This window comes from Schistocerca cancellata, chromosome 1 (assembly GCF_023864275.1).
Source record: "Schistocerca cancellata isolate TAMUIC-IGC-003103 chromosome 1, iqSchCanc2.1, whole genome shotgun sequence".
Classification (NCBI taxonomy): Eukaryota; Metazoa; Arthropoda; class Insecta; order Orthoptera; family Acrididae; genus Schistocerca; species Schistocerca cancellata.
The window spans coordinates 72830424-72844716 of NC_064626.1; the positions used below are offsets into that span (position 1 = coordinate 72830424).

Genomic DNA, 14293 nt, shown 5'->3' on the forward strand with positions numbered 1-14293 from the left:
TTCTATATATAAACTGCTGACTTTCCTTTCTAGGAAATCTTTGTGCTTATCATCTGAAGAGATTGAGAAATTGACACTAGTACAACCATCAACTGTAAGTATCTCATATAATAATACCTGTGCAATTTTTGCACAAATGTAGAAGAGAGTTTCAATAATATATTTTATCGTATTATTATGTGAAGTGAAAATCAAGATAGACAATTATTGGTGAGCCAAAATTGGCGATAGTTCATTCTTCAGATGCTTAAGTATTTGTTTCTGTTTCATTTTATGTGAAAAATACAGTTTCATAACAGTTTTTTAAATATAATATTATACTGGAAATTAAAACAGAAGTGCTTGTTCAAGGGTAAAAAATTAACATTTAGTATTGTACAAAACTGGGGTCTTAAGATACAGAAATGGAATCTTCAAGGCAGACATTAACTGTTGTGTTACTCTATCACACTGATCAATAATAAATAAATGTTTCAAAAGTCCTACAATGTGTGTGACCAACTCAAAAATAATTAATTATACTCCTGAATCCACTGTAAATATCTCCTACTAAATATTTTATGTATTGTTGAGAAATGTGTTAACAATAATTGAAATTTCATAGGTGTGTACACAGAATATACTGCAAGGTATGTACCATCACATCTAAGTAATGCAAAAGGAAAGTTAATTATATTAAAAAGGAAAAACACTTCCAGATGTTCTGCAAAATTATATTTATTTAGTCACGAACTGGTTTTCAGCCTCTAAGGCCATCTTGAGGTGACAACTGAATATCACAATCAGAGATAAACGTGATGTGCAACTTACACAGATATTATTTGTACAGAAGATAGAAAAATCACAAAGTGTTTATACAGGAAAAGATTACAATAACTAAGTTAACTAATTAAGGGGCAAAAAAAGCTTTATATGGAGATACATGTAACAAATGACGAGAAATAAAATGAATTCACAGTCTGAATCTAATATTTGTAATGAAAACTTGATTTAGCAAAGGGGGAAAATGGAAATTGAGTCAAAACATTTAATACTAGGCTGGCATTCTGTGTCATGCGTTTGTTGATTTACATTATTTCGAGTAGGGTCATCTTTTTTGCAGAGTGTAAAACTTAACTTTCTACATAATATGGATGGTTTCCTGCTAAAAGATGATCAGCAAAGGTCGAATCTTTCTTCCTTAATCACCAGCTTCTCTAATGTTCACATAACCGAATTGCTACAGCTCTGCCTGACTGACCAATACACACTTTTTCACATTGCTTCCAAGTGACTATTTGTACACCATTCTGTGGCAGGGGTTGTATTTTGTCTTTTCGACTGAACCCATGGCACAGAGTGGTGTATATGAAATCACTTGCAAGCAGTATGAAAAAGTGTGTATTGTTCATTCGGGCAGAGCTGTGGCAGGTTTGTTACATGAACATGAGAGAAGAGAAAGATTTTACTTTCACTGATCATATTTTAGCAAAAAACAATCCATATTATGTAGAATATGAAGTTTGACATTACGTCAAAAAAAGCAGAAAGATGGCCTTATTGGAAACAATGCAAGACAACAAACACATGACACAGAATGCTAGCTTAGTATTAAATGATCAGACTCAATTTCAATTTTCTTCCTTGCTAAATTAACTTTTTGTTAAAAATCCTAGATTCAGACTGTAAACTCATTTTATTTCTCGTCATTTGTTGTATGTATCTCCACATAAAAACTTTGTTTACCTCTTAATTATTGTAATATTTTCATATGTAAACACTTTGTCATTTTTGTATCTTCTGTACAAATAATATCCGTGTATGTCACACTTCATGTTTATCTCTGTTTCTGACATTCACCTGATAAGCGAAAAGCCAGTTCATGACCAAATAAAAATAATTTTGCACAACATTAGGAAGCATTTTTTTCGTTTTAATGTTATTATCATGCTCTGCCAAACACTGACAGAAAATTCAGTTAATGTTGGAATGTTAATTATTGAACTAGCTGTGTGATTTCAACTTCAGTGTAAGTGCTCATCACATAAAATGGATCAAATCTGATCACAGGGTTGTCAAAATAAAAATGATCCAGATGGAATGTAACAATATTATGAAAAGGAAAGTTGCTACTCATATAGTGGAGATGCTGAGTACCAGATAGGCACAACCAAAAGACTGTCACAAATAAATAAAGCTTTCAGCCATTAAGGCTTTTGTCAACAATAGACGTGCACACACAACTGCAGTTTCAGGCAGCTGATTCAGTTGCCTGAGACTGGTCTTGTATGTGAATTGTGTTTGCGTTTGTTGACAAAGACCTTAAAGGCCAAAAGTTTTATTTATTTGTGACAGTCTTTTTCTTGTGCATGTCTGCGACTCAGCATCTCCCCTATATGAGTAGCAACTTTTCTCTTCATAATATTGTTACATTCCATCCTGGATTTTCCATTGTTTGTTAAAAAGGACCCGGGAAATATTTTTAAGAGTGATACAGAAGTGATCCTTGTTAATGATCTGGAGAACTGCCCATCATTGCAGAAAATGACGGAAACTGTGATTTCGATGCACTATTGGTTCTGTCACAAGCGCATCTCCCGCATGCTCTGTTCCAAGTACATTTTCAGATGAATCCTGGTCAGCCTGTCAGGGTATGTGAACTCTTAAAACTTGCTCTATTATGTATCAGAAAATCCCCATCAGTACCTTGAAGAGCCATTCCATACTCTTGACGATTGCTGTTTGGTGGGCAATGTCTGGTGTCCACATCTTAATATGACTCTTTTACTGAAGTGTTTATGCTGACCGGTATTTCCAGAAACTGTTTAATCCATATGTGGATCAACTCACAGCAGATGACTGATTGTGTGGATATCTTCTGCAAGGCAGAGCAATAGCACACAATTGCATTGACTGTCTTGTCATGAGTGTATGAGGTATTGGATGAGGAGAGCAGAGATAGTGTAATCTCCTCTGGCCACCTCAGTCGTCTGATCTCTCTTGCTGGGATTTTTACCTGTGGGGCCATTTGAAGGGTCAGATGTACTAAAATAATCTGGAAGCACCACAGTGGAACATTGAAAATGCTATTGCTGCTATCCCTCATGCAGAATTCCTATGCATGTCTCACAGTTTGATAAATGGAGTACAGCGCTAAATCGCTGTCAGTGGTGGCCATTTCCAGCCTCTTCTGTAATATTCGTTAATAATGGTCAATCCTGCTTTGATGCTATTGTAAATGTTTTCCTGACCTGTTTTAATGTGCCCACACTATATGATGTGAATTACTCTAGTTAATGTATTTTAACATCTGATCCAGAGCATTCATTTTTATTTTGATGGGGTGGGGTTACATAATAGTAGTGTTTAAAATTATGTGACTATGTTTCATTAAATCGCAACCTGGGATATACTATAGATATTGTAAAAAATTGTAAACAAACAATTGATTTCACATTTATCAATTATAATTGATTCATTTGAATGTTAAGTGTTGTCTCACATTTTCAGATCGCCGCTGCTAGCCGCATACCAGGAGTAACACCTTCCACAGTCGTTCGCTTGCTGAATTATGTGAAACAGCAAAATAGTGTGAACTGTCATGTCTAATCTGTTTTGATTGATAAAAAAATAAAACCTGTATTTTTAGTGTTGTGAAATTAAATATATTTCCTTCAGATTGTCAGTATTTTCGCAAATGTTTATTATTATTAATGTGTAGACTAGCAAACCTACAAATCAGTTTGAATTATCATGAAAAGAACCGCTATTGACATCAGAGTTTATTCATCCTCATTGACTTCTTTTTCTCAATTTTTAGTTCAGTTTGTAATACATGTGTTATTACCTAAATTTTCCGGTTGTTCATATTCACAAAGCAATTTGGAGAGTATGGAGTGCTTTACCAAACAGTAATGTTTACTGACCATAGTACATGAAGCACATACCCGAAATGTTTGAACACCTGACTTGGAGGAAAATGTGATTAACACTGTAGAAGACAACCACTGGGTCAGTACCAGACATCTGGTCTGCCAGTACAGAGTAAGCCAGACAACAGTGTGGAACATTCTATCCTTATCACTTACAGCACTTGCAGGACTTACTAATAACAGGTTTTCCACATCAGGAGCAGTTTTGTCACTGGTTTCTTCACCAGGCAACCACAGTTCTGGGATTTGTGGCATCCATCCTTTTCACAAATGAGGCTACCTTCATGCAGAGTGGTATCTTCAGTTTTCATAACACTCATCTCATCTATGGGATTGTATGCAGAACTCTTCATGGTGCGGTGGCAGCGAATCATTAGTATCTGTGCAGCCAGAACATGTCGGCTGGGCTAATTGGCAACTGTATTTTGGATCAGTCCCTTTCCATGTCACCTAACAGGCAGGAACTGCGAGGGGTGTTTGAAAAGTTCTCGGAACAGAATAGAAAAAAAGTGCTTACATCACTGAAACTTCTTTACTTTTCAATGTAGTCTCCTTGTAGATTAATGCACGTGGTCCAATGATGTTCCAGTGCCTTGATCCCATCTCGAAAATGAGTTTCTTCCGGGCCTGCAAAATAGTTGTCAACTCTGGCTATTAGTTCTTCGTTTGAAGTGAATCTTCATCCTCCAAGAAAATTTTTTGGGTTTGGTTAGAGATGGAATTCTGACGGAGCCCTGTCAGGTGAATAAGGTGGGTGTGGCAACAATTCATACCTTAATCCATGTAATTTTGCCATGGTGATGGCACATGTGCGTGGGCACGCATTGTTTTGATGGAAAATGATTTTCTTCCTTGCAAAACCTGACTTTTTTTCATGTATCTTTTGTTGCAATTTGTCCGGGTGATTAACATAGTATTCTCCAGTAATTTTGCACCCAATGGGCAGATAATCTCCAAACAGAATCACCTTCGCATTCCAGAACACTAATGCCATGACCTTTCCCGCCGAAGGAATTGTCTTTGCTTTCTTTGGTGGTAGAGAATCAATATGTTTCCACTGCTTTGACTGTTGTTTTGTCTGTGGGGTATAGTAGAGCACTCAAGTTTCATCTGTGGTCAGAAACCGGTGCAAAAAATCTTGTTCGTTTCTCCTAAAACAGGCCAAACATTGTTCCGATATGTCCATTCTTGTGCTTTTTTGATCCAGTGTCAATAGTTGCAGCAGCCATCTTGCAGATAATTTTTTCATTTCTAATTATTCATTTAAAATGTGATATACTCTTTCAGGTGGCATCTGGCAAGTGTGAACAATTTCACACACTTTCAGTTGGCAATCCTCCATGACCATTTTGTGCACTTTTGCAATGATTTCTGGAGTAGTGACACATCTTGGCCGACCACTGCGTGGATCATCATCTACCGTATTTACTCGAATCTAAGCCGCACTCGAATCTAAGCCGCACCTGAAAAATGAGACCCGAAATAAAGGAAAAAAAAAAATTCCCGAATCTAAGCCGCACCTGAAATTTGAGACTCGAAATTCAAGGGGAGAGAAAAGTTTTAGGCCGCACCTCCAAATCGAAACAAAATTGGTCCATTGTAATATGAGACACAATTTAGGTCGAATGAGTGATGATACAGCTACAGTAGTTTGGTTCGAGTCGTAAGCTTAGCAGTTAAGCTTTACCGCGTAGCCATTGCTATGCGTCAGGCGTTCCGTCCGTATTTATACAGGTACCCTTCCTTTTTCACGTGCTTCGTCTGGTTTGAATCGATTGCTTATTTTGCTTTGATCTGATAAATGCCGTTTTCTTTGTTATAGGTGTTTGCGTCACTCTTAAGCTGAATATGCATTACTCCACTGTGTCATGCATTGTTTGTCGCATTCTGATAGTGCGTGTTTACGGCCTGTCGCGGCTTGGCTTGCTTTTGTGCGCGCTACTGCCACATACAATTAAAAAAGAGAGAGAGGAATCGTCTCATTAGCGAAACAATGGCAAGAGACTGCTATTTGTTGTTACTTACACTGCTGCTTTCTTTGATAATGATCAACAAGAATCAAATAATAGACTGCGTATGATAGAACATGTTCTGAACGAGAGTTAGGCGAAAATTTTTCTCCGTTTGAAAATCTTTGCGGCCGCTTCTTTATTACATCAAATTCTGCACAGAAATTAGACTCATCTTAGATTTAAAAATCTAGTCAGTTGCCGTGCTTCATTTCTGGCTGTATCACTATTAGGCATAAGAATAATACGAATATAAACATGAGACGATACGTATATTCTTCCGCGTTTGCTGTTGTCTCACTCTAGTTTCGTGGTTTATTAGACAGACAGGATTTAAATGAGATAGCAGCAAACACGAAAGAATACATGGCAAAATGTTTATATTTGTATTATTCTTATGGTGAAGAGAACACTGTATGTGATTCAAATTTCATCGGGTTCCTATTAGCAACCATCTCTTCTCACAGATAGGAAAAAATTCAGAACGTATAGTTGGCCATATTGACAAACATCCCAAACAGTCTTGCCAGTCAGATTTTCGTAGTACACTGAAATTGTGCTACATTCGAAGATGAACAATATGGAATTTGTATTTACTTCATAGGATAATGTATGAAAATGCAGTGGTCGAAACTTGCGGCGGAGAAAAAAACCTCATCTTCCACTTTTTAAAAAAAAAAATTATTTACTGACGTAGAGGTTTTGGAGCCAGTATTTATCTTTGTGCCTACAAGTACAAAGCATGCCTGCGTAGTGCTACATATATTCAACGGCAGAAGTTAGTTGTGGCGGCACATACCAACATTTTTCATAACTTCTGCTTGCTTTGCACTTGATTCTAAGCCGCAGGCGGTTTTTTGGATTACGAAAACCGGAAAAAAAGTGCGGCTTGGATTCGAGTAAATACGGTAAGCTCTCCCGACCAAATTTAAAATCATTTGTCCACTTGGCAACAGTTGAATATGAAGGAGAAGAGCCCCCCAATGTATTCTGGAAATCGGCATGACAGTCCTTTGCTTTCATACCTTTCTTTATGAAGTACTTAATCACTGCTCGAATCTCGTTTTTTTTCCATCTTCGCAAATCACTACATGGGAACAACAGCAGAGCCACGTCTGCGCCAGAGCTCTCTTCCAAGAGCACTGACATGGCGCATTTTTACAGGCAACAGTCCAATCAATATCACGTGAACAACTGGTTGTGTTAGTGCTGACCTCTCATGGTGATTCCAAGAACTTTTCAAACCACCCTTACGTGGCCTCTTCATGTCTTCCTTGTGCTGATGCCAACACATTAAACACGCAAGTTCCACCTGGCATTACTGTCAACACAAAGTTTTCTGTTGCACCTGCTGATGAGTCTGATGGTTGATATAAAGATCCAGTTGTTAGTTTATTCCCTCCCTTGATAGTGGGTCTTGCCCATACATCACAGCTTCAGTTTCTGTCTTAGTGGATTCGAGTTTACTGTCTACTACGATGAATGCACCACCTCATTACCATACCATTTCAATATGTGTAGGGTGTGGAAAGTTTGCTATCACGTGTCCCCCCCCCCCCCATCTACCCACCCACCCACACCTGCACCTACACTATGCTGGCTGAATATGCAATACAGGGTCAGCAGTTCTGCTGGGAGATTTTGATGAGGGAAGGTAGTCATGATGTATACCAACTCTGCTGCAATTTCAGCACAGCATTTTATGTGGACATGACCACCAACTAACTGTCCACCTAAATGAATGGCTACCACCAAATTGTGTAAGTGCAGCATTGAGCACCAGTGGCGGAATATACTGCTGAACACAGCACCAGCTTTCCTGAATAATGTTGGTGAATTATTCTTGCAACATAACCTTCTTTCCTGTAATCATCTGCAGTAAAGCCTTCTCCCATTCTCTCGTCTGTATCCCCCCCCCCCCTCCTTTCCCAATCTACTCCTTTTTGTCATCGTGTCCTGCACAAACTCACCAGTGCTGGTGTGCCACATTTTTATCCTGTGCACGTGCCACCTCTCCCTCCTGCATTCCTGTCCCGTACACCTGCTGCCTCTGTGGCATCAGCAAATCTATCCTGAACTTCCCTCCCAATCCCTGCCTCCTCACTCCACTGAACACAGCTCCACACTCCATTATACGTGCAGAACTGCTGTCGTGACATTGTGTATTCAGCTGGCACAGTGTAGCTGTATAGGTAGGGGTGTGTGTGTGTGTGTGTGGGGGGGGGGGGTCTCTTACTGTGTTGAATAAGGAAAGGATGATTAAGGTTTAATGTCCCACTGACAATGCGGGGTCTTTAGACAGATCACAAGCAAAGAAAGTTTCGTGTATGAGAAGGGAAAACACCTGTGGCTTTTCACAGGAATCATTCCAGTATTTGTCCAGAGATATTTTGCGAAACCACAGAAAACCTACATCAGGATGGTCAGATCCAGCTTTGAAGCATCATCCTCCTGAACGTGTTGAATGAGGTCTCAGGGGTGTACACACTCAGTGAACTGTGTGGTCTTTCTTGTTTCTTCTACCAGCTCCATAAGGGTTACAATTGCTCACAATACATGTGCAGTGTGAATGATTTACTGGACTGTGCAGATGACAGTTATCCTTACAACACATACACTGCTCTTATAATTATCAGCCTCAACCTACAGTAACATACTGTCCCATTACCATCCACCCAACAGTTTCCACCTCCTCTGTCCTATCAACTCCTCTCTTGTATCACCTCTTCCCTATATTCATCTCCACCCTCTTTTGTTTGCCACTCTCCACCAACGTACCTCCCATCTTTCCCCTCTCCTCTCCTTTTCCACTTCATTTTCTCCACCTCCCTGCCCCACAACCTCCTGATGCTGCACCTGTTGGCAGTCTAGTCCCTGCACACTCCACCAGACAGTGTTCCTCCACTCCCCCCCCCCCCCCCTTACGCTGCTATCCCTTCCCCTCCACCCCCCTCCAGATTGCTGCTTTCATCCAGATTGCTGCTTTCATTCTGCACGACAGTTGCATTCTGGTCCGAGCTGCCGGAGTTGGCAGTTATGTGTGCACAAGGTGAGCTTGCTTGTGTGAATGAGTGGTGTGTGCTTCTCCTTCTTTTTCTGATGAAGGCTGTGTCTGAAAGCTTATGTGTAAGTGTCTTTGAATTGTACCTGTCTGTAGCATAATGTGTCAAAATAGTGATTGGATTCACTACACCGGAAGTTACAGCCTACCCAGTATACCTCTGCGGCTATTCTCGGTAGCCAGTGCCTCCAAAAACTGGCTGGAAGGTTGGTGGTGAAAGGCGGCTATTGTCAGAATTAGTCCACACCAAAACTCGGAATTCAGACACTTTAATACCATGTCGATGATGTGTGAACTACTGTTTATGATCAGTTAGGATATCACATACTTCAGTTTGATAGAAGTAGATAGCTATATATTACACTCGTCAGTTGTTCTTAACACCAATGCATTAGTTCACTATAGTTTTAAGTGTGGTAAATAATTGACCAACAAAAGCCACAAAATGAATTGCGCATAACTGAGAATAGATGTTGCTATTTCTCATTAAATTGAAAGAATCAATAAAATTAACCACAAATGCACAGCAAGACTTCATTTTCATTAATCAACACTGCCATTGCAAGTCATTGTTAGAGATCAACACCATCATAACATACAAATACGCCACAAAAGTTAATTATCAGTTACAGTTGTTATATAATTGTTGACTGAACATGGTACATTTATAACTGGTAGACTCTGTTACAAGATGTTACTTGAATGATCTCCAACTGCTGACTCTAACACAGATGTGGTTACATTGCAAACTCACAACAAACTGACTCTTTCGTGGTAGGGTTGGATCTTATGAAAAGCGGAGTAAAAATAATCTATTTTGAGAACTATATAATGCTTTAAAATTTGGCTAGGGTGGAATTTACAGGTTTAGATTAACTACAAGAACCAATAGAATTTTGCTGGTTACAAATTTAGGAAAATACAAGGACACTGTTTTTCTTCTGCAGTGTGAACCCCCTAATTTACATGAGTAAGCACCATATTTAAAATTATAGTACACCATGAAATTATTACTGAAGTAACTAGTTAGTAGGCTACTGCATGTAAGATGATTCAGGGAACACCTTTTGAAAGCTAGCCCATGTGTGTTAGTAAAGAGGACTTCACAATAAATGCACCAAGGAAATCTAATATTCTTTTGGCACTGATAGGGCCTGAGAATGATGGTAATGTGCCACTGAAACTGGTCTTGTCAGACAATAAAGAATTCTTACGATACAGCTGTGGCGATACTTTTTCTCATGTATGCCATCAGTTGAAGTCCCTCGTCTATGCAATAGGATGGACATCCTTAAATCTGATTATATTGTGTTAACAAATTTGACAGATTCACTGAATACAATAGATGAGGTAATACAATGTTTCTCCCTAATGTATAATTTCACTTTGATACCACAGACTGATAGTGGTTCAAGAGCAGGGAAGACAAACTCAATAAATTGAAGAAACATCCCATGGAAATTAGGAAAGGTTTTGGTATCACCCAGTACAAATCCACTTTGCAGAAGAAAAATTGAAGCAAAGGAGACACTGTTCGTGGTAGGTCACACAGATGCACAAATGGAATGTTTTTGGTGTGTTGAATGGCGAACCCAGATAAGAGGAAACTATAAATTTCGACACCCAATTAAAGGAATAGCTGTTGTTGGAAGAGCAGGAGATGACTTGCCAACAAGTTTTCTATGTATATGTCCTGACTAGAAAGAGTGACAAATGTTCAATGAGTATTATGCTAAAAATATACTGAACACCACTGAGGATTAGAAGGCACCAAACAAAAACTGGACAAATTTTGAATACCTGGAATAAGCAGGAGCAATGAGGGTATAATAGAGAGGTTGAAGAAGATGAGGTCAGTCTTTTGTATGAGCAGAATTATATAGAGTAAAAAGAATCTGCAGGCATGCACCTAAGACATAGTGCAGGACAACTAAAGAAATAAGAGAGAAAAATGCTGAAGAAAATATTGGGTTCTAAAAGAGACCATGTGAACTGTATGCAAAAACCTAGGGAAGAATTGTACTGGAGCAGGAGGAAAATATCAGAAGAAATCAGACTGAAAAGGACAAGTTTAGTACATGGTACATGTACATGTGATCAGGATGGACCGAGGAAAAGAGTATGGGTAGCTGTTGGTAGGATAAGGGGAAAGACAGGAACACAGCAAGAGTTGGTTGGAACTGGGAATCAAGCGGAAGGGAAAGAAAACTAGAGAAGCAAGTACATGTTGACCCACATGCCACAGATCAATAATGAGGATTACAGTAAAAATACAGTGTGTCACCAGTGGAACAGGCAAGAGAAGAAGATAGTGAAATTCTTGGAAGAAGTGAACTGGTGAATAGGTTCTGGGAGACAGAAGAAGAAAGTGCTACCTGCAGTCCTATAGAGGCTGTAACAAAGAAAAGATGATATTGTGCCATAAAATATCAGTTAACAGACAGGATATATTCGATCTGTATCTAATGGTAGGAATCTCTTCCCAGTACAACATATGTCCCCTGTCATCAAACCAACATTGACTAAGCTACTCAAATAAGTTGGCACAATGGCAGTAGCTCTGGGCAGTTGTTTGCCATTGAAAACTTCTTTAGTCTGTCATTATACATGAGACTTGCTCCAGTCAACAATCAGGAAGTTACTTAAACTGTGATTTCTAGTCAGCTGTAAACAGAGACTCACAGAAGAAATCGGAATCCAGCAAATTGGCAGCTGTATAACATGACATGCATTGGAAAATTAAAATTTATTTTAATTAATAGGTAAATTGCATGTGCTGTATAAAAAATAGTTACGTGAAGTTCTGCATAAAATTTTGTTAAATAAAATAAATCATGGGTTTGCCAAGTCTAATCAAGAAAATCGATGTTCAAGACTGTCATTCTTGTATCAAATGCAGGGCTGGGCCTCTGTTACTCCTGTTTTGGCATAATGTTTATACCCTGCGGGTTGCTGCTGCTCACTCCCACAGGCGCTCCTCCTTTAGAGATAAACAGTTAGGTGTCTCGCCAGTACTTCCTCTGTTTGTGTCTGGTGCTGACTGTAAACGTTCTGTTTAGAGACTCAATGCTAACAAGCACCACCAGGGACCCCTACCATTGCCCACAAGCAGCAGTCACAAATTACCATATGTCCACGGGTCACGTCATACTCAAGAGCTTGAGGAGATTCCTCCTGCGTGGTGTACGTAGGCTGTGGCGCACATTCCAATGGCCAATTGCAGCTGCAGCTTCGCTCCAGGCCTTGTGTGGAACTTTACTTTTCGGTAGTGAGAATGCAAAAAATATTGTCAGACTAACTGTGGATTCATAATAATTGTGTACGGTACCTACCGTCCAACGTACAGACATAAAAGTGGTGACAAGGATTATTGATCTCCATTCCACACTTCCGACTTAGTGCTACACACTGCATCTTCTCTTTTGTGTGTCTCAGCCTGTTGCTACCATGCTGCAGCTGCCCTCAGTTGCCTCAGTGCCTTTGTTGCATTTACGGACCATTCGGTGTGCCATCAAGGCTTTGAAGTGCAGTGCCACACTCTTCCTGCAGCAGTCTGCCCATCCAGACACGGCCCCATCACAAATGCTGACACTGTGTTCTGCCAGAATCCTTCCCCAGCAGCACCTCACCTCTTCAGCTATTTCCCATTCTCCAACATCGACACATCAGCACCTGATGCTCCAGGTCTTCAACAACACCTTGGAGCCATGGTCCACTTTCCTTGACTGTCTGGAGCATTCTTTTGTGGCCTTCGCCATCGCTGAGGATTCTTGACAACAAGCTCTTTTCCTTGCCTTGTCTGGCTCTTTGGCCTGTCACCTTCTGCTGTCCCTTAATCCTGGAGTCAACCTTTCCAACATCTCCTGTGCTCACTAGTGTGACCAGCTTGCTGTTCATTGTGCTGCCCACAATAGAGCCTGTGCTCCTGTGGACTCTTTCCCTTTCAGGGCTTCTCCATCCTCTCTGGTCTCCCAGCTCAATCCTCCTCCTTGTCCATCGCATTTGGACCCATCACGTCTTCAGTATCCTCCAGCACCTTTGTTGACAGTCACGGCACTGGCTCCCTCTACTCCTGCATCGCAGTCTCTGTGTTTGTTTGCACAACAGATTCGGCTGTCCCAGATTCTGATGACTGCTACCAGCTCCTACACTCCTGGTTCTAGTGTCCCTGGACCATCCATTGCCAGCTCACCCAGTGCCAGCCATCATGACACTGTCATGTCACTCTCTCCAGTCTATACTAAAGATGGTTCCACTCCTGGTGGCTCTGGCACCACCAGCACACCTGCAGTCAATGTCGACACCACATGCTCCTGCGGTGCATGCCCACCCTGCACCAGCCCTCTGGCCCTCTCAGGCCGTGAGCCCAATGCTGCTCCTGTTCTCTGGCATCCTTGCTTTGAGGATGCAGTCCTGGTTGGCCACATTCGCAGGGGTGGTGCCCAACATCACTCTGTGTCCAATTCTCCTTTTGTTCTGCTCTTGTTGTACACTTCCAGGTTTCCTCTCTCCTCTGTGCCTTCTGTGTGGGGCGCCTTCCATGCGCATACACTTTCCCAAGCACTGTTTCACACACCTCAATGCACTGTTGGGCCCCTCTACAGCCAAACAAGCTCACTGTTGGTCCTTGCCCATTCCTCACATCTCTCATTTTAGCAGTTTTTCTTGCATCCCAGTCATTGGTCTCCACACACATGTGGCAGCGTCCAAACTACAGCCCCTGCCATCCCTTTGACCAGCCCCTCTTTTCTCATGTGTCTTTGGCATCTTTCTCCACTGCCTCCACATCCACTGCAGTGGCTGCCACCTCTCCTACCAGTTCAGCCTCTGTGCAGCCAGCCCTCCTGTCCCAATCACATCTGGTCCTGTTGCTACCAACAGTAGCTGTGTGCTCACTGAGGGAACATGTCTAATGCTAGCCTTGTCTCCACCAGAGCCACTCTCACCAGTGTCGTCCCTGCCACCACAGCAGCCGGTCTCCACGTCTCACAGGACACCACCACATGCTCTAGCATGCAACTGTGTGCCTCTGGGCTATCCCCTCTTCCATCTCGTGCACTTGTGCCACTGTGTTTTCGCTTGTTTTGTGTCCCCTGGCTACCACTTCATTCCTCACATGGCACCATGTCTCTTATTCTGCTTTTCTCGTTTGACAGGCGACACTGTGGCGCAGTCCCTCATCCAGAACTGCTCCAACATGGCTACCATTCCTGGCTGCCCTCACCTGGTCACCAGCAATTTCCCCCAGCACTAGTTCTGTTGTCACAGAAGTTTCGTCACAAGCCTTGGTCATGCCTCTCCTTCGCTGTCCC

At 41.1% G+C, this 14293-nt stretch overlaps 1 protein-coding gene across 1 annotated transcript in view; it reads left to right on the plus strand.

Annotated features, from left to right (window-relative positions):
- LOC126165227 (protein MTO1 homolog, mitochondrial) overlaps positions 1 to 3658 on the plus strand; it is a 98973-nt gene extending 95315 nt beyond the window's left edge. Inside the window, exons 13-14 of the mRNA XM_049920302.1 lie at positions 34 to 94; positions 3490 to 3658. Of these exons, the coding sequence (XP_049776259.1) occupies positions 34 to 94; positions 3490 to 3588 (160 nt within the window). The 3' untranslated portion in view covers positions 3589 to 3658. The remainder of the gene's footprint in view (positions 1 to 33; positions 95 to 3489) is intronic.
- The last annotated feature ends 10635 nt before the right edge of the window (positions 3659 to 14293 follow it).